This window comes from Ostrea edulis, chromosome 1 (genome assembly GCF_947568905.1).
Source record: "Ostrea edulis chromosome 1, xbOstEdul1.1, whole genome shotgun sequence".
Lineage (NCBI taxonomy): Eukaryota > Metazoa > Mollusca > Bivalvia > Ostreida > Ostreidae > Ostrea > Ostrea edulis.
In genome coordinates, this window is record NC_079164.1 from 26418640 (window position 1) to 26445996 (window position 27357).

The 27357-nt window shown below is 34.2% G+C and overlaps 1 protein-coding gene across 3 annotated transcripts in view; it reads right to left on the reverse strand.

The window, feature by feature from the left end:
- Nucleotides 1–27082, reverse strand: part of LOC125663827 (PH domain leucine-rich repeat-containing protein phosphatase 2-like) — a 38272-nt gene extending 11190 nt beyond the window's left edge. Inside the window, exons 1-5 of one of the 3 annotated variants that reach the window (XM_048896216.2) lie at nucleotides 26759–27082; nucleotides 26541–26605; nucleotides 22957–23069; nucleotides 7518–8176; nucleotides 269–403 (exon numbers count right to left, since the gene is read on the reverse strand). In XM_048896216.2, coding sequence (XP_048752173.1) covers nucleotides 269–403; nucleotides 7518–8176; nucleotides 22957–23009 — 847 coding nt within the window. In that variant the 5' untranslated portion in view covers nucleotides 23010–23069; nucleotides 26541–26605; nucleotides 26759–27082. Of the gene's footprint in view, nucleotides 1–268; nucleotides 404–7517; nucleotides 8177–10234; nucleotides 11441–13926; nucleotides 14190–22956; nucleotides 23070–26540; nucleotides 26606–26758 lie in introns of those variants that run through there. The other 2 variants (XM_048896217.2, XM_048896215.2) reach the window with 2 other exon arrangements.
- Nucleotides 27083–27357: the final 275 nt, after the last annotated feature.

The window sequence follows — 27357 nt, forward strand, 5'->3', positions numbered from 1 at the left end:
CCTTACCAGTACCCTACAGAAGTTATTCCCCTTACCTGTCCCCTTCACAAATCATATCCCTTAAGACGAGTTTCCTCCTACCTATAATACCTATAGAAATGCTATTCCCCTCACCAGCACCCTGTAAAATAGTTTTTACCAATCCTTTCTAGAAGAGTTATTCCCCTTACCATTCCCAAGTAAAAGAGTTGTTCCCCTTACCTATCTCATGTACACATTTTATACCCACTCCCCCCACCCCCCTGTGTAGGAATTATTGTTCCCTTACCTCTGTATATGAGGAGCCTTGTCCCTGACACCACACACAGTCGCCTCACCCACTGGTACAGGAGTTTACCCTTCCGTACGTAGACATACGACGTCAGCTGGTTCCTGGAGTATGTACCGTCTGATAAAGGCTTGCCTGGAAAATCAACAAATATTACATTATGTAAGTGCTGAGAAGGCTTGAATGTAGAATGCACTTTCCTGACTGGAAAAGATGGAATGAATGCAGAGGGCATTGTGATTTTAAGTGCTTGTCATGAATATTCATCACACACTGAAGTTTGATGGACAGGTGAGCTACACAGAGACAGGGGTCACTATGTAGTGACCTCATACATGCACTACACTTTACAGCAGATATGTAAAGAAAATGATGTTGACTCACTTTAACTACCTGTCCAATCAGACACCAATGTAACCCGCTTAAATGTCAATCACAAAGCTTTTCATTGTGAATTCTTTTGCCATATTTTATACACTTTGCAATCTGACATCTTGTCTAATCCAACATGTCAAAATCTATCTTCAGATTAGGCAGGTACCACTGTACTAAGAATTTGCTTGAATTTGTTTTTTCATCATTGGCAATATATCTGAGTTATTATTGAGAGGACAGTTACATGACGTATTTCATTACAAATTGTAATGATACAGACATTGTAGCCATTTCCTCATGAACCAGTAGTGACTATAAAATGTAATAGATTGTGCTTCATGAAGTCTGCTGGCGTACAGCAGCACAGTTCATCTTCACATTATCATGTATTAATTTTCAAAAATGAAATTATTTAGATATACCCCTCTTTTCAAATTCTAATCTGCATCATTCTTGTTACACTTTTAATATATTTTTTACAGAGTACAGTTTTTCTTACCAAGTGACCTCACATTAAAACAGCAGACACTGTGGACAATAATTACCAAGTCATTAATTAATTTGAAACAGACATATAACTGTTGAAAACACCATACATGTACTACAGTTTTTCATAAGTAAGAAAATTTGAATTTATTTCTCATATACAACAAATGTTAAGTGCAGTTTGAGGTTTCAAGGAAGGAATCATTAATGGTTTTAAAGCCCCAAGGTAAATTTTATTTCCTATATGCGAACGTAGGTTATTATCCATGCCTATATTTCTGGCCGATTAATGAACGCAGTTGATTAATAGATCCTTGGTATAGACCACTGCACACAGTCTGTTATAAGTCTGATCAACCATGCTGACCGATTTACGCCATATAAATCATAAAAGTCGCAGTTATGATTTTTCAATGTGGTTGGAAAGAATTAATGATATATACTTATTGTTTCACTGTTTACCTGTTGAAATCAGTCAAGTTTTAGGTTGAATTTCTGTTTTGGAATGGTTGAAAATGATGTGTGTATGGCATCATGGAAAGTAACTTTATCAAACTGTGTTGTTGTACTGTGAGGACGGAAGGGGTGTTGTTGTACTGAGAGGAGGGAGGGGGTGTTGTTGTACGGAGAGGAGGGAAGGGGTGTTGTTGTACTGAGAGGAGGGAGTGTTGTACTGAGACGAGGGAGGGAGTGTTGTTGTACTGAGAGGAGGGAGGGGGTGTTGTTGTAGTGAGAGGAGGGAGGGGGTGTTGTTGTAGTGAGAGGAGGGAGGGGGTGTTGTAGTGAGAGGAGGGAGGGGGTGTTGTAGTGAGAGGAGCGAGGGGGTGTTGTTGTACTGAGAGGAGGGAGGGGGTGTTGTTGTACTGAGAGGGAGAGGTGTTGTTGTACTGAGAGGAGGGAGGGGATGTTGTTGTACTGAGAGGAGGAAGGGGTGTTGTTGTACTGAGAGGGAGGAGATGTTGTTGTACAGGGTGGTTTGTGTATCTGCCCTCCTGTCTTTTACATTATTTTTTCAAACACTAAATATGATAGCCTTTTCCTGCATGTATATATACACTGTACATGTATCTGTGGTATCACAGTTCATTATTAAATAGGTACATATCATGTGACAAATTCCAGAACTTAAGCACATTATAGACGATCTCTCTGGCATACAGTATCAGTACACTATGTTTTGTACACTCATCTACTTGTGCCATCGTCCAGAGCATGATCTGTGTCTGATTCTTCCCTAAACTTATAAAAAGTAATAGTCGGGGTATTGTGTAAGTGAATCTTAGCTAATACATGTACTGCAATTAGACTAAGGTATTTGATTAAAATCAGCTGGTGAGGTCATTTCTTTAAGTCTACAAATAATCACAACATTGCGTTAGAAGTTAACATTATTCCTTATGGCAGTTTGACACATTTTTGATGCTGTATGATATGTATCTATGAATAAAATGTTGAACAAAACCACAAGTCTGATAAAATTTTTGTGTAGATCTTACTATCCATTATCCATGGTTAAAGTAACTTTTTTAAAATCAAAATATCAAATAAGACACATCTAGGTTCAACATATTTTCAGTACAAAGTTTAAATGAGTCACAAAACCTACCACAATGTTACTCATTTGAAAGAAATTCATTAAGTGTAAAAGAGAATTTGTAAAGTATCCCATATTTCTAAGGGCCAGATCATATTTGTAAAATAAATACAAATGCATATGTTCATATGAGTGATTGATGTAACAAAACTACTTTGCTTAACATATACTTTTTCTTCAATTCAGAGGCCATGGCAATTATTCTGCTCCAATGGTCTTTATGATCACCATTTAATTCTATCACAATTATAAAAGTTAAAATTTCGGCTGGGCTAACTCTTTAATATTCTAATGCATTGTGAAGGTTTCACAACAGCTCATGTATTCCATTGTTAAAGAAAATATCTGGTTTCTTAAAAGAATGCATATGGCATGAGAAAATTTTCAAAGGTCTGTTTTTAATTTTCATACAAACAATGTGTATGAACACCGAAGAATGATCCCAAAAGAATCGTTTTTACATCAATTCATTCAAAACATTAAATTACAACAGATTTTTTTTTCCATAAAGAAGATTGATAGAAAAAGCTTTATTGAACAATCTTTTTCAACACATTTCAATTTGTCAATTTTCAAAAACTAGATCAAAGGACAATATATATGATAATATTTTAAAGCTTAACAGGGACATCAAAATTTTTGCCATTTCTCAATACAATAACATTTTGTCAAAATGCTAATTTTTCCAAATATTTTTCTTTAAGAAAGCAGAGTGAAGCTTTGGACAAAAAAAACAATTTCTGTCACTTGAGCATACTGGAAAAATAAATCTATGGCATGGATATAAAGTTTGTCCCAGCCTGTATTTAATGTAATAGTTGCTTGAAAAATGAAATTCCACATTGTCAAAATTCTTTCCTAATGTCACATAATTCTAAATCTATGACAATTTGAGAACAAAGCCTGAGTTGCAAATGGAATATCTAAAACACACTTATTTCAAAAAAAAAAATTGAGTGTCAATTTTGGGGACCAAACAGAATCTTTATCAGTAGAATACACTTATATGGAGGTGCTGGGGGATGAACAATTTTGATTCATAAATATTAGAAACTAATCTAATAAGTTCATATGTTTTAATGTTACAGGGATTAAAATCACTTCACTGTAAGTGTAAATTCATTATAAATATGTTCGTTGTAATAATGTTTTACTGTAAGTGTGAATTCATTACAGTGGAACCCCGTTATTACGTTTTCCATTTTGTCACGATAAAATAACGTAATACCGGGGGCAACGTAATAAACGTTCCCAGTTAAATCCGTTAAAAATATCATTTGGAAATTGTATATCGTCCGTTGGTACTCTGTGAAGGGGTGTGTGAATATCTTTACTGTTTCTTTGTTTAAAAGACTATGATACTTTGTTTTATTTACATCTTATCTTTAATGTCCGTAATTCTTCATGTTCTTATCCCTTTTCTTTATTTCGGTGTAGGATACATAAGGATGTTTTGATAAACGTTGCTTTTTCTGCATTCGTTTGGACCGCCATTTTGTTCAACTTTAAAACAATGCGTTCATGTAAATTTCTTTCAATAACTCGTTCCGGTTCGTATTCAACATTCGTATTAAAAAATAACAAAACATCGTTTTTATTAAGTTCTCTAATTACACAATACACAACAGAATAAAAAAAATCCCACCCAAAAAACAACAAAACTATAGACACAAAACACACACGATACCCAACACTTGCACACTTCTCACCAACGATAAACATGCACGGAGAACAATTTAAGCGCAATCCACATAAAAAAATATATAATGATGCACGAAGATTTCATTTATAATGCTAAATGATGGCACTAAAATCACGTGCGCATCAAGGGATTTTAAAATATTCACTGAGGTAAATGCCGTGCACAAATCGGCCGATAGATTGGTGTATGTATGGACGAGATTTACGAACACCCAAGCTGCATGTCCACACAACGAACAATTTTTTTAATTGAACACCTTTAGTCACCTATGTCCAAGCAGTTACCCAAGCGGTTGTAACATTGCTACGATAAATTTTGTCTTTCTTGTTTGGTACCAAAGCTGTCCGTGAATAGAGTTTTAATAGCGAAGGTAATCACACTATGCTGAACACGCAGGTGGTTGAGAAATTATTTCTTTGATTATCAAAATATGAAAAATGAAGTAAATTTCATAGAGTACAATTTCTAAATAAACATTATTTAATTGTTTATCACTGGCTTCTATACGGGGTATTCACCAGTATTGATGTCGCTAGATCTATCGAAGCGTGATCAGTCAAGCGTCTCTAATCCCCAAACAGACCAGGAAATTTACGTGGTGACTGCCTCAGGCAGTCAAGGTGTGAATGGCTTATTATTTTGAGAATCACTATTGAATAATTAGGGGTTTATTACGTTTTTGTCGGAATATTTACAACATAATACCGAGTCCCGGCATTTTAGGACAACGTAATAACGAGGTCTATCTTATATAGGTTTGTTAAGAAATGGTTTTGTGCTTTGAAATTCCAACGTAATATGCGAACTAACGTAATAAAGGGGGAACGTAATAACGGGGTTCCACTGTATAAGTGTGTTCGCTGTAACCGTGTTTTACTGTAAGTGTGAATTCATTATAAGCGTGTTTGCTGTATTCGTGATTTACTGTACATGTATATATATATCTAGCACTTTCTGAAAATAATATAAGCTTCTCATGTAATCTTACCTTTTTATCAAAATTTATGGTGATATTCTTAACTCCTTACCATCAGTATTAATCATACATTAAAATATGTATATAGATTACTCTACAATTTTATTGTTCATTGGATTGTGGAAAATATCAATAAAATATATGTACGAAATCTCTTTATACTTTCAGTTTTACATTTATAGTAAATGAAATCTCTTTAAACTTTCAGTTCTAGTTCCACACTAAGTAGTAAGTGAACCTTTGAACCTTTTACATCTTTGTTTGTAAATATATATTAGAATCATTCCCATCCTTGCTAATATATAACCTTTCACAATATTTAAACGTTTAAATCATGTAGTCATGAAATCAATATTTCTATCTTAAAAGCAGCATACTTTAAAACATTTATATATTTATTTATATTAAAATCCACACTTCATTCAATAATCAGATTCTCTGTATCAGCTTAACAAATGTCCCTTTTCTTATAAACACAATAATTTGGTCAGATAAACACCTAAATGGACACACGGAGGACATAAATTTGACAACCCAGGAATGTCCCCCCAAAGTAGATATGGTTGGTGCCAGCATTTCACTGGAACACCCTTAAATCCAATAGATAACTTTCTACACTAAAACTCCATCCGCTCATATAGGAAAATGAACAGACCTTTATTTATCTGAATCACAATCTGTCTTGACCCTTCTTTAATGTACCATTTCCCTACAGATTTTAGCTAATGGACGGTAATGATTTTGCGTGTTTTTTCCCCAGAAGTGCTGATAAATGTTTATATACAGTCATGCTGCTATAATTAAAGAAGAAAGTTGGTCTTTTTCCTTATAGCTTTAATTTCTTGTCACATTAGGTATCCGTATTTACTCTAGACTAATATTATTCCATAATTATGATGATTCATGTTTTTCTAATATCATAAACCTGTTCAGTACCCGGACAGGTGGTTTTAATGGTCCATTATTACCATTGCATAATTGCATATATATATATGCATTTAAAATGCATTTGAATTTATTGTACAATAGAGGACTAAATTCAATTCAATGCAGGTGGGGAATGTGAACTGTTTATTAACAACAGTTGCTACAAACAAACTTTTTTCAAGAATGAAAACTGAATTTATGTTTTTGGAAGTAAAATTCATAAAATTTCACCACATAGAATGTAATTTATTCCCATTTCTCAATGAAGTCCAAAGCAGTGAGGAAATTCTGTATAGAGTTATATAGGAAGGGGCCGGTACATAATATACATGTAAATTCTGTATAGAGTTATGTAGGAAGGGGCCGGTACATAATATACATGTAAATTCTGTATAGAGTTATGTAGAAAGGGGCCGGTACATAATATACATGTAAATTCTGTATAGAGTTATGTAGAAAGGGGCCGGTACATAATATACATGTAAATTCTGTATAGAGTTATGTAGGAAGGGGCCGGTACATAATATACATGTAAATTCTGTATAGAGTTATGTAGGAAGGGGCCGGTACATAATATACATGTAAATTCTGTATAGAGTTATGTAGGAAGGGGCCGGTACATAATATACATGTAAATTCTGTATAGAGTTATGTAGGAAGGGGCCGGTACATAATATACATGTAAATTCTGTATAGAGTTATGTAGGAAGGGGCCGGTACATAATATACATGTAAATTCTGTATAGAGTTATGTAGGAAGGGGCCGGTACATAATATACATGTAAATTCTGTATAGAGTTATGTAGGAAGGGGCCGGTACATAATATACATGTAAATTCTGTATAGAGTTATATAGGAAGGGGCCGGTACATAATATACATGTATATATATATATATTTCAACTTTTGAACATCACAGAAAATTTACAAGTCCTTTATCTTTTTTAAAGAATCCAAACTAATCCAAAAATATATATATCAACCCATGCCTCCATTTTTTTGTTCGTATCAAGTACGTACCCTTAAATGATAAAACATCACTACACGTTGATCATGTCAGTGGGGACTGGTATAACCACTTCATAATGTAAAAAAAAAACTGTCTATACAAGATCTTGTGTACACTTAAAAGGGGTTTAAAAAACTTACAGCAATATCAACAAAAAACACCCACCCCTGAATCACTCTACCTGCATAGAACTTGACAAGCCAGGGGAGATCAGGACACAGCCCCATCTGTTGTATCTTCCTGTTGTCTTTGTAGCCCACATTTTGTAGATATTCATTCTGAACAGCTAATGGACAATCAAAAGGTTCCAGTCTCCTAATGATGTCCCCATTCAGTTGTATGTGCATTGAGTTTGGAGGTCTGCCACATTGTAAACAGAGTTTGTGAGCTGTGGTGGAGAAAGTACATGGGAACACTTTAGACACCTCAGAATCCGGCTGAAACACTCGTACAAATCCATTGTTTGTGTCTTTCTCTAACCATTTCTTGTCGATCTCAGTCTTGGAATCCTTCAGTTGTTCTGCTATTTTGTCTTTTTCTTGCTTTTCTCTTTCGGAAGCCTCCACGTAGAGATCGGCGATGGAGTCGCTCAGATCCCACGTGTCATCATCATTTTTTCCATGCAGGGACAACCCCACGCTCTGGTGAGTAATCCCCTGGTGTAGAAACTCGCCCACACTCCACCAGGCCTCCGCCCCGTGGTACTGCGCCCCGTACGAACTCGACCCAGACTCGCTCCGGGACTGAGTCTGCACGGTGCTATTACTGGAGAGAGAGCTCATACTCTGGTGCCCTGCGGTTGGCTGGTTTCCTTGTGGCACCTCCAGTGTGACATTAGATCTGAAATTCACAAAAGTAGATACTATTTACCTAGTAAGTAAAAGAAAAACAGATGATCAATCATACAACAAAAGACTTGCATAATAATGACAGTAATGATAAATTTTTATGCTGAAGATTCCCACCACTGTTAGGGTTCACTACATGAATCGTTCATTAGGGAGGAGTGCAGAAATCTACGCATTGTGCATCTAGTAGCACCTTATTCATCAGCAAGCCAGACGGAGCCTTCCACAACCTGACAGGGAAGTCATTTTATCATTTAAACACTTCACACTGTTTACCTATGTTCACAGACATGCCATTAATTTCTCAAAAATGATTAATCAACAAATTCATCTTAGAAACCTGAATTACAAATTTTGATTTATTACGCATTAAAGAAAGTAAGAGTTCTATTCTATAATTTAATGTACATGTACTTCATACGAAATCAATTCTTTTCTCATTTTGACGTTCTTTTTAAGGAAAATTAAATCTAGAATTCTACAAAAAGTATTGAAAAGTTACAACCAGCTTGAAGCATTTATCAGTGAAGACCAGTAAACGACATTCTTGAAATATTTCACAAATTATACAAATTATGAGTTATCCATCATTTATCATAGTTTTCGATTGTATGTACGCTAAATTATGATGTATAGTGTCCCAATTAGCATTTTATCACACAGCCAAATAATAGAAGAAGTGGGAGTCAAAAATGTATGAGTCATTTTTTCATCATCTAAATTTTCCTTTTTGATACAGTATATATCTTTAACACCTCATAAATTCTGAAAGAGACCAAGGTGGACTTTAGGATATATTTTGAATAAACAATTTTCTTCCTCGGTGAAAATGACAACTTTATAAATAACCAAGCCTTAATCTTAAAGTGTCAGGTATTTACTACTTATATACCTTTAATAAACATCTCAATCGATACTTCAAACATTAATTTGTCTATAACTTGTCTGTCGACTATTATGAAAACTTAGCAGTTTTACACCACAATAACACATTCATTGTCATTTAAAATCTTATTAACAGTGTCTGAATATGCACTGGAAAGAACTAACGTCTCCAAGTCCATATACATTGAGAGGTTTTTAATGATCTTCGACTGTATAATGAAAGTTTTTATCCTATCTTAAGAAAGCAAACATCTTGGTTATAATCATGTTGTCCAGCACACTAACACTGTGACTACACACCTCTTTAGTCAGGCCAGCGGACGAGTACACAAAGGCCCGGTAATACTACACCCTTTGAATTCAATGCCCGTCAAATGAACTCGCGTACTTCAATGACTAATTTTATTTTATATTTATACATTTTCTCACGAATTCATAAGAATGTTTGATTTATAAATAAAATTGTGCAAGTGGCAATCTGATCGACAGTGACTTCTTAAAACAATTCATAATATGACAGCTGTACCAGCACAGGGATTCTGTTCGACCTTCTGTATAAGACCAACATACTCAATAAAGATAATGTATCACACAATAAAACAAAAACCAGACTAAACTTTCAGAGATTGATCTGCCGGGTCTCGGAAGATTCTTGGGGTCTCTCTTCCTGGTTTAACTTGCACGCGACTTTTTAACTTGAAAGACAGCCTTTTCTACATAAATGTAAGTAGTCCAATTCGAATATCCAATCAAATATGGAGTGCCTATATGAATATTTTAAAAATAGTGAACATCTTAAAGTGACCCTTTTAAAAATTTTCAAGGAATACATCCTATCTGTATCATTCCTGGGGATTTTCAGTAAGGAACACAAAGAGCTCAGGACTAGTGGGTCCCCTTTTACTTAATGAATATCACCATCTAGTTCAAATCCTGGGTATAACCTAGATACGAAATGACTGTACAGCAACAAATGTATAACCAAACAGAAATATACATGTATACTTTATTATTCAAAACACGACACTATAGTCGACACAATGAAGTGACGCAAGTATAGTCTCAACACACCTGTACACACCAATCTAGTTTGAAAAAAAATGCAAAAATTCATTTCCTCTGTTTATGGAGTCTTCAAATCTAGATGAGACTCCAACTTACTTACTTTGGAAATGGGAAGACCATTTTGGAGAATTGAGGGGCTTGTCTAGGTACCTCATACCCAGGGTCCTCCGGTACCTCATCCATCAGATGAGCAGTCTCCGAATCCTCATTCATATCCTTACTATATCCAGGAAAGAAATGTCACTCTAATTAAGTCCACTCATTAAATATTCACCACACACACACCGAAAGTGTGCCTTTAATGAATGACGTGTCCCCTCTAAACTGGACGTTACGCAGACTAAAATATTCACAATAATCCTATTCCATGGCTGATCAGCTGGTACAATGGGACCAGGGTTATACCAATCACAACATAGGTGTTCTAAAGACTTGTCAAAAGTCTGTCACTGCATCTCAAGGTTTGACTATCACCCCTACACAGAAATTCCACCGGTAGGCTAATCTACCTCCAGGATAATCTGACGGAAATTATCTCCTTAGAATAACAAAGACAGAAAATTGTTCATCCATTGTTGAATGTGGATGGCTGTGGTCAATGGACAAGCTGAACATGTTCTGTTAGTAAAACCACTGTTGTGTGTATTTTGTCAAAGAAATACACAGTTCAAACAGCGTGTACTCTGTGATACAGAGAAGAATTGCTTCTGGTTGTGTCCAGGTACAGTGTGTGACAATGGCTAGAGACTCCATCAACAACAATAGCTTCACGTCAACTTCCAAGTATATATTCAAAACAGCAAAAACATCCAAATATAAAAAAAATAATAAAATCAGGTACTAATTCAAATGTTCCAGCTGACTTCACAGACCAGCGGATCATGAAGTCTGGGATAAAGTGACATCTTTGTGGATCTGTTTACACCGATTTCACTTCACTAACCTATCCACTCCTGTAACTGTATGTAAATTGACTCACTGCTCAAGTTTCTTTCATCAGAAAACACAGACAGGTGCTGAAATATCTCTTACAACAGGTAAGGATCCATCTACATGCATCTTAAGACCAGAAAAACTTTCACAATAACTGTCGATAGGAATCACTGATGCATACTTATTGATTACATTATCCCATGATATAAAGGAATTGTCAACATGGTCCTGTCTAATTTGTTCGTTAAGCTATTCACTTTGCATAACTTGGGCTCCATAAGGAACACCATTGGCATTTAAACCCAATTATCCAATCGTTTCTCACACTACAAAATACTACCCGAAAACCGACCCTCATGCACTTCCTTTACAGCTTTCTAAAAACATTTTCACTATATCTTTCATGTCTTTAAAATAATCCTTTTCATATGAACAATGACATTATATCTATTAAGCATATATGCACATTTTTAATACCTGGCAGAGAACCAAGCATATCCTCTAACAACAGTCCAATTATTTCCTCAAAACTCGACCCCAACTTAAAAATCCATGAAAGTTGTCAAATTAGAGATAAATTTTTTTTGCCAGAAGCCACAATTTAAAGCATTGTCTGTTGTCAAGAGCTACGGAAGGCATGCGATTAAATTGAATTTAGGACCCATAAGAGTTTATAATTTTGTCGTTCAATGTCCCTCCTCCATCTCAAGGACTTAAATAGCCCAGAAAAAAATAACCTTTGGGGTCATGTACTACTATCGTACTTGCTGCAAGATTGTAATTTTTTCAGCCTAAATAAACCTAAAATAAAACTAGCTAATAATGAATTTTATATATATTTATATCTACTGATTTACACCTAAATATATAATAGGCCAAATTTACATTTATTTTGTGTCACTGTACATTGATACTCTTGACTGTATGGTTGCGGTAGCTCAGTGATAGAGTGGTCGCTTCATCACCGGGAGGTTGATATGAATTCGAACCCCACTTGTGCCATGGCCGCGTCTGTTGGAAACCTTAGAGATGTCAACAAAGGTAGTGATTGCTCCTTTGTCAAACACTTGGTATTTAGAAGTGAAAAATCACAAGTCTCTTGGATATTAAAGTCTTAAAAAACGGATGTCCCTTGTCGCAGCAGGCGTTGGCAAGTTAAAGAACCATCACTGCTATGGACCTGAGCGCTAAGCATAGGTCTAAATTTGAGGAACTTCACCTAACAGCTATTGATGTCTCAATATGAGGGGGAAATTCTCGATGGGACGTAGAACAAACAATCAACACTAACACTCTAAAGTTATAATAAAGTCAAAGAGCATTCCACTGAAATACACTTTGGCATCATTGAAAATGACATATATTGGCATGCCATTTTTTAATGCTGTCTACATGTATGTATATTTTTAAACACAGAATAAATATTACATAGCATAATTATGTTATCCTCAGTATTTGTTTTATATTTAAAACTTATATTACAGTTCAAAATAAAAAAAATAAAAACGAGAGAGAAAATTGTATGCATGCACACATACATGTAGAAGTATAAAATATTAATATATACAGTGTATTCATTACTTGAATGTAATGTATTCTCTTAAAAATATTACATATACCTTAAATTAGGTCCCAGAAATCTCCATGCAGATCTTCAGCTTCAAACTGTCCTAATTGAAATATTGCAACTCTACCCTGAGTTCTTTAAAACTTTGATTACTATTTAAGATACATGACAGTTCCTTTATATACTTGCATATTTAAGATCAGATTTAAACATCAACAATTTTTTACTTTGACAATTTATAACCTGAAGTGCTATAGATCATAAAGTTCAAAAATCACTTGTACAAACCGGTAGGGATTAGACGAGAGGATTTAGGTGCGACAAGTAAAATATCAGCTGACAGTTACAATTAGGGGTGACAGTTATAGAACAATGGTTCCCCCAGGGTCTGCCTATCAGTACACAATCTTGGGAAAATATTGCGGGCCTTAAACAGGTATTAAATTAAATGTGTATATTAAGCTTGATCTGTAAATGGAGATTTATAATGTGTAGCTGGATTTATTACATTAGATTAGAACATAAACTAATGGTGTGTAATGGTCATTTAAATATATGTATGGTTGAGACTTACTTAAGAAATTTAATTTATATTATGTACCTGACATTTAAAAAAAATGGCCTTGGGATATATACATTGTACATTTTATTAATTGACCAAAAAAAAATTTCTCTTTTAAAATATACAATAGCTAGGCAAAATAAGACAACATTATCCATTGGTTTTAAATTAATTGACTTGCATGCTCAAGACTGAGTCACTGTCTACATATATATGTACACGTACATGTATGTACAATATATATTTTGTCATTGCCCAGCACCCCCATAATACAATCCAAATCTTTAGATCAAATTACATGTAATCATGTACCCTTACATATTTTTATAGTAAAAAGACAAACATACATTGAAATTATTATTTGTTGGTGCACTTTTGTCTGGTCGATATATCAATTATTCTCCACAAAAACGTACATAATTGATGCATTGTGACGTCATCAGTTTCAGAGAGATGAGATCTGGATTCAGATCATGACAGTGCAGTGATCCATAAAGTTGGATCACACTCAACAGGATGAAAACACGAATGGGTATATAATAAAATCCAAAAATTTACAATCAGGATCATCTCATTCAACACCTCTCCCTATTGATTGATTTGTATACTACTTGCTATACATATACATGTAGATGGAAATTCAAAATCTTATGAAAAGATTTAAATTATGCATTACCTACTTAAGATGTATTGTTCATCACCAGTTCGTCCCCAGTCACCAATAACTCACCAGTCAATCACTAATCAGCAACAAGTGACCACAGTCCAGCCCCCCTTAACAACACCAAAGGGAAAGATTGTCCAAACATTGCAAGATGCTCAAATGAACCCTGCCCTCTAAATTGGTCTCTCTATCTGATTACATTGGCTATTGTGTGTCCTTTTAGAATGGAGTCTCCATTAGATAATTCGCACATCAAAGTGGTGTAGCGGCAATAGAAAATGTCCTGCCCTCAGCTACGCCAGTGTTTTAGTGTGTTTGTTTTATCATCTCTGTCAAAAAGCAAGCTACATTCATTTGTATCCATTTAAAGAGTACTAGTGCTATCTTATCAAAGTACAAATGAAGCTGTCTCTAGAAAGTTGAGCAATTAATTTCAACACAAGTTTTGCTTCAGAAAAAGTAGAATGCACAAACAAATCAACATGAGCTGTAATATATCATAGTATACTGTTCATATTTTGGAAAATGCCAACAGTGCTCTCTATTTTTTAATTGAGAAACTTACCATACAAAGATCTGTATGTTTTTTTAACACTAATTTTGATTAAATTTAAAAAATATATATCTTTATGTACAAAATGTTCTAAAAGAACATGAGGTGATCCCTGGCATCAAGCAAAGAACATGAGCTGATCCCTGGGATCAAATGAAGAGCATGAAATGGATCAAACAAAAAACATGAGCTGATCCCAAAGATCAAACAATACATGAACTGATCCCTAGGATCAAATGAAGAGCATGAAATGGATCAAAGAGCATGAGCTGATCCCAGGGATCAAACAAAAGAGCATGAGCTGACTCCTGGGATTACACAAAAGAGCATGAGCTAATCCCTAGGATCATACAAGGAACATGAGCTGATCCCTGGCATCAAGCATAAAGCATAAGCTGATCCCAGGGATCAAACAAAGAGCATGAGCTGACTCCTGGGATCACACATAGCATGATATGATCCTTGGGATCAAACAAAACATGAGCTAATCCCTGGGATCTAACAAAGAAGAGGAGCTGATTCCTGGCATCAAAGCATGAGCTGATCCATGGGATCTAACAAAGAACACGGCCTGATCCCTTGCATCATTAATGAATAATACCGCTAGATGATTCTAGGGACCACTAAAGCAATATTTCATGATTTATGCCAGGTATAGTGATATGGCATGTAGATATGCTCTAGTCATGAAGTCTATCTACTTTCAATTGTCTCAGCCAATCAAAACCTATGGCAGCCATATTGGATTCAGAACACAAAACATAACTAAAAAATGCAACAAAACGATGTAATACTATGTAGGACCATACATGTATGAGGAGCAGTGCCTGCATATGCAGCAACTTTACTAAAGTCAATTTGTCTCACAACCATGTCTGCTCATATCAGAATGACACTGGATTGTTAAAAAAAATTAAAATAAAATAAAACTTTGATCTGTGGGACCAGTACAGGAATACCAATGTAACAAGTATGTTGACTGCGGGTGTTTATTGCAGTAACATTCTGAAGATATTAGTTCAAAATAATAATAGTTTATAGACACCACCAACAGAAATACCCACTGATGGTGATAGGTGAGAATGCTGACCTTTAGCCAGTTGAGCTAAAAATCAAATCATGAAATATCTGCACCTTGATACACAGAATTAACCATGCCTTCTTCACTGTGATAAATCTGCTGTAAATCCAGTAGATAATAACAGACTATTCTACCTTCATGGCTTCATTAAGTATAAAAATTGCCAAGATAAACACAAAATTGAAGCCTCTATAATTTAATGATAGTCTGCTATTAAGATTTCAAATGCATGTATGTTGTTCCAAAAATTATCTTTGATAAGTATCAAGGAAAATTTTTACAACCAGTCAGTTGTTGCATAATTATACCACAGACATAGATTCCGATATTGATAATATTTACAGACACAATCACCACGGAAATTTAAGCTTTAATTACGGCCAGTACAAATAATACGTTCAATACAATTTTTAGCAGTTTCCCCACAGCAATAAACTTTTACATGAACTTTAATACCAGATTGACTATATAATTATATGTAGAATATTTTGGACTAGGATTAGTGATTTTTAAAACTTTAAATAACTAAATATAATCAACAAACTTACCAGTTTTTATTAGACGGTACCGAAACTTTGAAGTGTTTGTAAGAAGTGAAAGTCATTAATTAATTAACAATTAATGATCTTGTCTGAAGTAGTAAATATTACAATATCCAATCAAATTGTGAATTATAATAATATACTCATAATCCACAGATCAACTTTTCCAATGTAATCTTCCAGTTTTAATCTCTGTATAAAGAGAGGCTTTCAGTGAGTATAAGACATTTTCTTTATGTCTAAAAGTCACAGAGCTGATTTACAGGAATCGGAGATTAAGGAATTTATTTGGGATCTGACCGAGAGTCAACAAAAGGTTGTTGGAACTGGTCATTTATATATTTGTCCCATGTCAGCGTTAATCCATGAGCAAATAACAGAATTCTTCTTCAGAGGAAAATGGAAATTAATTGTACTTTTATCAAAATATTTGAATCACTTGAAATTACCCAGGTATTTTAATAGTTCAGAGATATTTCAACAGTTGAGAAGACTTCTGCTCACATATTTCTATAGGGTACTGTATTTACATATGAGATCACTTAGTACAAAAGTTAAAATTGAAATTCCAGCAATATTAGCAAATAAACAGAGACATGCTTATTATTTGACAAATCTCACTATCTATTTTTTAACCTTTTTTTAATTCACAGCTTAAGGGTGCATCGACCTATCTACACTGTACATAAAAATTTACACACCACGTATCATATATTTCTGCAAACTATGACAACATTTGCACAATTTTTTTTTACAGCCATCTTCTGCAAATTTTTCTTTGTGTTTCTGCTAATTATTATTTTCAAACTCCTGATAGCAAAGTTATGTAAACATTATATCCACTGCCTTTTATTTAACTTGGGGTTACCACGCACTGCATCATAATAACATTATTACATCCGTCCACAATGTCATACAATATACTATATCACCAATACCTGATGATCAACAACCATTAATCAACAACAAATTTGGACAAGGTCCAATTTTGCTCAACGTGTTTAAATACCTAGTGCTTTGCACATATACTTTAAAAGAATCAACTCCATGAAAAAGTACTCAAATTCTTTTGAAGAAGTTCATAATGTGTATGAAGCAGTGACAGATATTGCATCAATGGAGACTTGAACCTGGGACCTCTGGTATGGTAGTCCAGTGCATTAGAAAACTAAAAAGGGTGAACTCACTAGCCTGACCTATAGAGAGGTCACGTCTCTAACACTCACTTCCACCTCATGTCGAGATCCACACTGTTAATTACCAGCTGCTACTCGATCATATATGTATTATAAACTTGTGGAAACGAAAAATTACCACATGTTACTTCATTTGCAAAAATGATTTTTTTCCTAAGCTAAATATACTGTTTATGTACTTCTTTTATCATGTTTGAAATTTCTTGCAACCTGAGTTCATTTGAAATAAACATGATTCAGCACTTCTTCTATGTGATTAATGGATGAATAGATATTTATTTTCATGTTTTGGTGCAACCATACATTAGCACTCTTGCTTCACTGTCAAAGGTGCTAAAATATGAATCCAATAAAGATAAATACATCTACAGTATTCTGCAATGAAGACTGCAGATCTAATATATAGATAATTAATATTAATTGTCAAAAAAATAACACACACCCCCCCCCCCCCCCAAAAAAAACCGGATTCTGTAAAATTGACACAATTAAATTATAATTAAATCATTTCATGTCATTTTGATATGACATATTGCATGGTATCACATGATAATTAAAATATTATACATGTAAATATACACAGAACTTCAGTGACAATATACATGTAATACTGCAATACGTCATGCACTCAGTGACCTGTAAAATTGTATTACTAAGATGGGATGATTAATCACTTGATCTTGTAAAATATCCAAGAAACAACTTTAAAAAATTGTGATAAATTAAATGTTCATGAAATTTGTTGCATCTATACATGGGCAATCTATTTTATTAGTCATAAAAAAAATCTTGACATCACTCAAAAATGCTTTAAACTTTGACGGATCTACCAAAATAATATGCTTATAACTACAATCATCTGTATTAAGGGAGACAACTACAACTTATACACGTACATAATATCATAGCCTTACCAAATCACTGTAGCATTCCTCTGAAATTTGCACACTAAATAAATTCCTTGTATATATCATCTTCAGTATGAATGTTCACAAAAATGAAGCTTTTATGCTCTAAAAATTCGAGGAGGTACAAACTTTACAAATGAAAAATTCACGCTTCATGGACACTTTCCATTTCCTTCACACAACAGATGGAGTGATTGTATATTGAGCCAGTAATGCAATGTTACACAGACCTCGGTAACAATATTATGAAATCTCCGCCACTGTTATTGTCTAATTTGTTATTGTTGATTTTAAACGTCCTCAAAACATGACCCTCGCCACCAGCTTTTTGAACACCCAACCACAAGAAACACAATCATCATTCCTCTGTTGTAAGCAAACTAAATTAATTCTCACACGGAGTAAGTTTGGGTGTATTTAACCAATAACATTCCAACAAAAAAACCTTAATACGTCTTCCTTCTCAGAATAAAAGGTATTTCTGAAACTTTATTTTATCTCTGACCTTCAAAAGACTCAATATGAGCCGTGTCAAAGTTTACATTTATAATACAGCTGTCAACCATTGAGATACCAGGCCAATCAAGTTGCTTTGTGACTGCATCACATAAAAATGTTTAAGTGTATGTAAAAATTCGATAAAAAATCTGGAGAAATGGAATTCAATTAAAATATTTGCTAGTATACCGTAGCAATGCGAACTGTGTCACTGAGACACGCAGGTCAACAAGTGGAATTTAGAATTACTGGGGTACTGTACTAAATTTATGACTGATTTGACCTAGTGCTTGAATCCAAGATATGTAGTAGGAATTGAGTCGTACTGCACATATAAGTATTATCCATTGTAATAGTCACTTTACGTCCACAAGAGACCTGTATCTCGTTCATATTGAATTAACAACGTCTATGGGTGAGCACGGGGACAAATTTCCCATCCTGTTATGTGAAATATGGCACATCATAATGTACGGCATTAATTTATTAACTTAAGGTTCATCTGAAAACTTTACAATTTTCACTACATTAAATGATGAGAATATATGTCAAAGGAATGGGTATATTCTATTGAAAGCCTCAGGTTTCTCAGACCTTATAGCCAAGATTTAAACTCAGTAACACTCAATCTCAAAGCCTAAAGGATCCAGACTCAACCAACATTCAAACTCAGTAACACTCAATCTCAAAGCCTAAAGGATCCAGACTCAACCAACATTCAAACCCAGGATCACTCTAAATGTCAAAGCCCTAGGATCCAGACCTATAATTAAACCACAAGCCTGGATTTCTCAAAAAGAATTTAGGTCCAAACTTGGACTTAAGTCTGAGGTTTTACTCAAATTTTGACTGCTCAAAATAACTCAAACTTAAGTTTGAAAATTTTTGAGAAATCAATCCAAGCCTGGGTAACTGAATCTTGGCAAGGTCTGAGACACAAGACTTTGAGATTAAGTGGTCCTGAGTTTGAGTCTTGGCTAGGTCTGGAACTCAAGGATTTGAAATTATCAGTCTTGGCTAGGTCTGGAACTCAAGGCTTTGAAATTATCAGTCTTGGCTAGGTCTGAGACTCAAGACTTTGTTTTTTTGTTTTGAGTTTGAGTCTTAATGGCTTGTATTTCTCAAAAAAATATCAAACTTAAGTTTGTGTTTTCTTTTATTGGACCACTCGATCAATCTCAAAGTCTTAGGATCCACACCTAGCCATGATTCAAACTCAGGATCACTCAATCTCAAAATGTAGATTCTAACACCTGTGCATGAGCAATAAAGGTGAGGAGACACGTAAAATATAATCTAAACCATGATCATGTTCTAAATAAAAGTTAAGCTGTAATAAAAGTCTGCATCAAAGATTGAAGAGTGAAAAATTTCATTTTAATTTAGTGAATGAAATTTTAATAATATGGTATTAAGCAATAAGATACGATCTTTAGCTCATTAAAAAGAAAGTACTCAAATCTCATCAGATGCACATTTTATTCCGAGCAATAGATATTTTGTGAATTGATTATACTGTACATTTGAAAGGTCCATGGGTACCATGAGATATAAGTAATAAAACTCAAAATGTCTAATTTTCAGGAACTTAGGGGGAAAACCTTATAAAATTCTGATAGAATTCTAACATCCTGCACTCTTGTATATCAACCCAACTCACAATGTCCAGGTTTTGTGATTACATACCCTCCACACAAACGTGTACGTAATAACAAAACCTTGACATTGTGAGATGCGAGTATCAACCTTGCATGATGACTTAATTTGTAGGGTAAAATATCTGTTGAGTGTTTGGCGGTCCAAAGCCCTGTTTTGTTTGAAAAATTTTCACTAAAAAGGTAGCATATTGTCTCAAGATTGGGGCTGCAGACCCTATTATGGGGAGAAAAAGTATATTTATATTATAAGATGCTGTCACTGCCCATCCTGAAATTTCTCTAGATTGATCCACCTTCACCCTTTAAGTAGAACTAGGATACACGTATCAACAAAGAGCCGCTGTTTCAATTAAGGCTTGCTTCTAGATTTGTCTCTAGATGTTGAAAATCAAACTTTATCTTTTTAATCTGAAAATCCACAATTTGAAATTCAAAAGCTAGGTGACAGGGTAAGCAAACTTGGTTGGCTGCAGGGCATGGTTAAGCAAACATGACTACATGGACAGATAGTTACAGAACAGGTTTAAACCCTATGGTTATAATTTGAATTTAAGATATTTCTGCTTGTGATAATAGCTTAATTGTCAAACCCTCAGGAAACAGAACTGACTGTCAAGGACAAATTCTGAAATGCAAATGTTTTATTTAAAGGTTGATCATGAACTTGTGAGGGTTGCAATTAAGTTATAGAAAATTATTACCCTCTATGATGTATTGTTGTTTTAGTATTGCATATTATGTACTGTAATTATGTCTCCTTACGCTTAAATTAATACAATATACTAGACAATATGTTAGGTACGTCATCATACATGTAGATATACACGCGCATCAGTTAAGCTCTAAATCAATATATCATAATATCATGCTTCTTACAATTTTCTGGAGTTAATTAAAGATTATAGTATATAGCATTCACAGCTGAATGTGTGGGCCCTTAAAAATGTCAGTTGGTATTTGACCTCTGACAAAAATTTGTCGACTTAATAGTCTGTGGCACACAAACTTATAAATACAGTATTTATTACTTCATTAAAGTCATGTCAAAATGTCAGCGATCTCTGATACATAAAAAAGGCTGAGTGTATAAGTAGTATTAGCTAGCCTTCAATCGAGGCATTGATGAAACATGGTCCCAATCTCGGGTGAAATATGCACTTTTTATCAGGTAATTTTTCATATTGCAATATCAAAGTCAATCTGGCATCTTGATTATCATCTGATAAAGCCAGAGAGGTGTTTTGCACAATAACAGCTGCCAGTAAGTTAACCTGCAGATTATAATGACACAGCCACTAAGACCATGTTATCTTTACAGATTGTAATAAAAGTATAATATTACAACAATCAAAAGATTTACCAATAATATTTATCAAAGCCATACTGTAGAGGTGACACATTTTATTAGCCATATATTTCAAACCCAGAATTTAAAAGGTTTGTCAGGGATAATTAGCCATCAGTCATTTTCTGAAATCTTGAAATATTAAAATCTTAACTGAAGGTGTTCTTCTAAATGTGTTCATTTTAAGTTAAATACCTTGATTGTGACAGAAGGATGTCTGACAAAGCAGTATTGCTCCAATAAGCTGCGACTATGATGGGCAGAAAAATGAAACAGCAATATATTAATGTGCTGATGTTATTGAAATGTTAGTTTTTGAAAGACTGATCAATGTACACTGTACATCTAGTTAATTTACACATGAACCCCCCCCCCCCCCCCCCCCAAAAAAAATAAATCCAAAAAGGCTCAAGTTATAATCATAAAAATACAGTCAACAGAAAATATCATAAGAACTTTTTTATAATAAATAATAATTTGAAATTCATAAACAAAGATGAAAATATTGCTATTAAATCATTAAAAACCACTTGTATTTGTCTAAAACAAATCACACATTAAATAATCAATTGATTATTAAATGAAATAAAAATTATGAGCTCTGGATCGACTCCTAAATCCAACACTTTGAACAAGTATTATAAATAATAAAATTGTATTATGTTTAATGCAAGTCAATTTTAACCTAGAAATCAATGTATTATGAAATCAACAATACATTACAACACATCAGCTAGGGTTTCACTACTTTATGATTTTAAGATGAATCAAGAGTTTCTGTTTCAGGCCATATCCAGTAAATGTTTGTCCATTAACCATCATCTAGATTGCCTTGCACGTTTGTAAAAAGTACCCATTTGCTACTATAAAACCTGACGACCACCTACATGCATTCTAGCCAGCAAAAGGGTCACTGTGTGCTGTACCTTTGATTATTTGAGTGTGAGGACATCAACTGAGGAATAGATGGCCACCACTAACTTTGTAAGCCCTGGTCAGACCTCAGCACAAACGGTGTCCTAACAGGACTAATACCCCCCCCCCCCCTTCCCAGTTTTTGTCTGACCTGTCACAGCATTCAAAATACTGTTAAAATAATGTTTCTTCAATAATCTCTTGAATAAAATGTTGAAAATTAAATTCTAGGGTAGGCAGTATAAGTTAGAGTTTGTTGGATTAATGGAAACACAACAATTTTTATGTTCAGTGCATTTCAAAAAAACTTAGCATATTATGTAATGTTTCAACAACAATCCTAAATTTCCTCTGATATATATAAAGAAAATTGTTGATGGTAATTAGTTATAATACATACAGTTCAATGGTGGACTCCGATCTCATTTCCTCATCAGCCAGTTTTTCATGCATATCTTGAAAATCTTGGGGACTCTTAGTGCCAGAGCAGGGTGGCTGTGATCAATTTTCTACCTACAACGTATCATCATGGAGTCAGTTTTCTAAAACTCAGTGAAATTCTACGCTTATCATCATTAGCAATCTTCTGAATTCTATAATAGAATGTAAACTGATGATGGCAATATACAATAGCTCTAGTGCCTGCAAATGAAAGTGTGTGCAGTGATAACATACACGATCCAGTTTTAGGAGAAAAGTATCAGGTTCAATTATTGTTGTCATTTTGCTGAAATTATTATAGATCAGCTAAATATGACTCAGTATAAGCACTAAGTAGGAAAACTTAACCTGGGCACATTGCCACTGTTGTAGATATATAGCAGTCATAATGTGTAGATAAGATTTCAGGATCTGAGCAGAAATTTCCAATGGTTTGCCTTTGATATCTTTACAAATTGTAATGATAGCCATATTCCCTTAAGGTATTCATTTTCCTCATGAATGTACTGCAGTTGTGAACAATGCAGAAATAAAAGTAAAAAAAGAATATAAAATTAATATAAGAAATAAACTTCATTATTGAAAATATATGAGAGTATAAACTGCAACACCTTATATGCTGCCAGTTAGGCCTACTTTTCACGAGTGCTAATGAAGTATGCCAGCATCACAGTTCATATACTCTCACTTATTTTCAAAAATGAAATTTGTTTCTTAAAATAACCAGTCACTTGAGTCACAACCTTTGACCTTAAAATGTGAATTTGAAAACCAGTGGGAGCCATCTACATGTACTTTTTTGGGGGGTGCCAGTGTACCAAGTTTAACGTATGTCATAGAAACAGTTCACATGATATTGAGCGGACAATATCTTCTTTCGTGTACATCAAGAGTGGCTTGACCCTTGACCTTTTAATTCTGTGACCTCAAAATCAAGTGCTGACATCTACTCCTTAGGATATACCAGTGTAGCAAGTTTGATGTCTGTCAAGCAAAGGGTTCTAAAGATATTGAGAAGACCATATCTTGCTACATCTAGTTTGACCCTTGACCTTGCGACCTCAAATCAATACTAGGGTACATCTATTATTTTTAAGAAGGAATCAGTGCATGAAGTTTGACATTTGTCAATCAGAGAGTACTGAGCAAGATATTGAGTGGACAATATCTTCTTATGTCCAGTGTAGATTGGCCCTTTGACCTTAAAATAAATGTCATCTACTCTTTAGGGCAAACCAGTTTAACAGGGTTGATATCTATCATACAAAGGATTTTTATTATCACATTATTGTCACATTGGGGTGCTTAAAGTGTGAACATGCAAAACTTCATCATAATTTGAAAAATTTGTCAGTGCTTGGATACACAAATTAATCAGTTTCTGTAGATTTCATGAAAACATACACACATATATATAGCAAATAGTCACATTCAGGGTCACCCAAGTACAACAGTGATGCAAATGAAGTGAGAACAAAACAGATTCATAGAGTCATAAAAAAGTCAATCAGTACCTAGACATTGTCACACGACGTGTCCATATATAAACGTGACCACTATCTGTACAGCGCATAATAATACACATCTTCACAATCTATATGTATCTCTTTACCATTCCGTCCCCCAGTTACACAAGATATAAAAAAATGTACTCAAAATCTATCCATGTGAAGTTTGACACTTGGGAATTAATAGATACAATCCTTGAAGATATATATGGATACCTATACAGTATATTTACCCTATGCACTGTTATTTTAACAAAAGATTTTTTTAAAAACTTGTGTAACTGAACACTTTCCAAAACATTTTTCTCGTGTTTTCTCAAGGTGATAGAATGACAATTCAACAGAGAAGTGTCTCAGACTTCCTCATAAATAGACAGAATGAAAACACTTGTCACACCTTTAAATTGTAGCAGCAGAAACCACGAATTATAAATATATAAACTAGTAAAACGAGAGTCAGTACTACTGTATAGTGAGGTCATAAATCTTAATTACTGGTATATTATAATTATCAAAATATTAATTACAGGTAGATTATCAGAAAATGTGTATTATGGGATTGAAATATAATTCGTAAGTCCCTGAATATGAAGTTTTTAATTTGAAACATCCTCAATTTAAGTTATAATCCTATTGACCTTGACCTTTAACCTTGCTTTCTCCAATTCTATTGGTGTCTTGATTGCTGACTATCATTAATTTACATATTGAATATAGTCTGCATATGATAATTAACAAAATACAGTGCAAGAAACAGGAACATTCAAACTAAATAATTCTAAAATTACCACACCTGGCACTCGACGTTTTAAATATCTATATTAAAATAAATTGTTTTCCTATACACAAAATATTCTAGGAAGACAATATTCTTTATAGATATTTAAAATGTTGAGTGCTGTGAAAATTACTGGTGAACTCTCACAAAAAGATAAAAGAATAAAACTGTTTATACATGTTAGTATTAATAAGGATTTATTTTGCAGTGCTTTAGTGAGAGTATTGATTGATTGATTGAATATTGTTTAACGTCTCTCTCGGGAATATTTCACTCATATGGAGACGTCGCCACTGCCGGTGAAGGGCTGCAAAATTTAGGCCTATGCGCGGTGCTTATGGCCATTGAGTAGGGAGGGATTTTTATCGTGCCACACCTGCTGTGACAAGGTACCTCGGTTTTTGCGGTTTCATCCGAAGGATCGCCCCATTTAGTCGCCTCTTATGACAAGCAAGGGGGTACTGAGGATGTATTCTAATCCGGATCCCCACGGGATTTAGTGAGAGTATTATTACAGAATTACTTGGTTTCGTATTCAATAGTATTCAGCAAACAGAAACTGCTGCTTCATTAAGAATAAACCAATAAGAAAATCAATTGTCAAATCACATAATTTCAAGGGGTCAAATTTTTTGTGGTTTTTGAAAAATTAGCACGTATATCAATTGACTAGACTTGCCCATTTGGATTCAGGAGATATATAAATACACTGTGAAATTACAAAGATAACATATTTGATCTCTCTGCATTAAAGCATGTCGCACTGCTTTCAATTCATCAAAATATTTAATTTTTTTTTATGTTCAAGGATGTGCAACTGATATACGAGAGAAAACATCAATTTCATTGAAGGTTTTTTCAAGTCAAGTACTCTAATAATTAATTGTTTTAAAGACCTGCAATGTATAGGCCCAGTCACCCACCCACACTTATCTGTGTGTGCATATGTGTCTATACAAGCTAGACTAACACGTGACAAACAGTCTAATTAAGAAAATATGTTGATGATCTATTACACAGTCACGTATATCCAGCAGAAAACACTTTTCCTAACATAGTTCTTTTAAAAGTCATGTTTTATGATTCATAGATTAGAATTCTAAAAAAAACCAATTACTCCTCATCTATGACCATGCAAGCATTTACTATAAATGAGCAAATGAAAGACAACAGTTGACCTGTGAGCTTTTATAATTTGTGCATCCACACACTCACACACACACAGAGAGAGAGAAAGAGATAGAGAGAGAGACTTACCAGTGTCAGTGTGTACCATTGGTCTCCTCCATTGACATGGCAGCCACTTGATGTCTTGTACTGTCCTGTTCAAATGATGAAGGATGATAAAATCAACTGATACAAAATGAAATCCTGCAAAATGAATCAAAAGTTACGACAAGCCCACAATAATAAATCCCGGGGCGCTGTATACAGATTAATCTTTTTGAAAAATATTTTTGTTGTTGAATACATACGTTCACCCCTCCAGGATTTTGATAACCAGATCCTTTTTGACAAAAATCACAAAAGATTTATTTTAAATTCCATGGCAATATAATGAATCTTTCAAGGTATTAATTCTCATACCACCACGGTGTTTCATATCCCCTCACTTTATAGTGCACATATATACATCTAGTCAGGCGTGGTGGCTGAAATCCTGAACTCACTCAGGCGTGAAAATGCACAGTTACATGGAAATAAACTGAAAAGCAAAAAAGCAATAAAACAGGTGCCTCATCCTCTTTTGAAATGATCCAGTTCAGTGGATTAGGTGCGGGTTCACATGTACGCAAGTTTGACAGCATATTGACATCATCTGTATATTCATTATTTAATCAATGTTCAATAATTTTAAAGAATTAACCCTTTAAATTATACACATCAATGTACATTTTAAAATTGCATTCTTGAATCATTTACTTAAGGTACTCGATGATACATCAAAATAATTGTTTATTGTTAAATATGGATGGAAGTGAAGTATATCAAATTCACATGTCTGGTATATAATTATAGAAATTGACCCTTTTGCACTTAAGAATTTTCGAAGAGTTATTCACTCTTGGTGAAA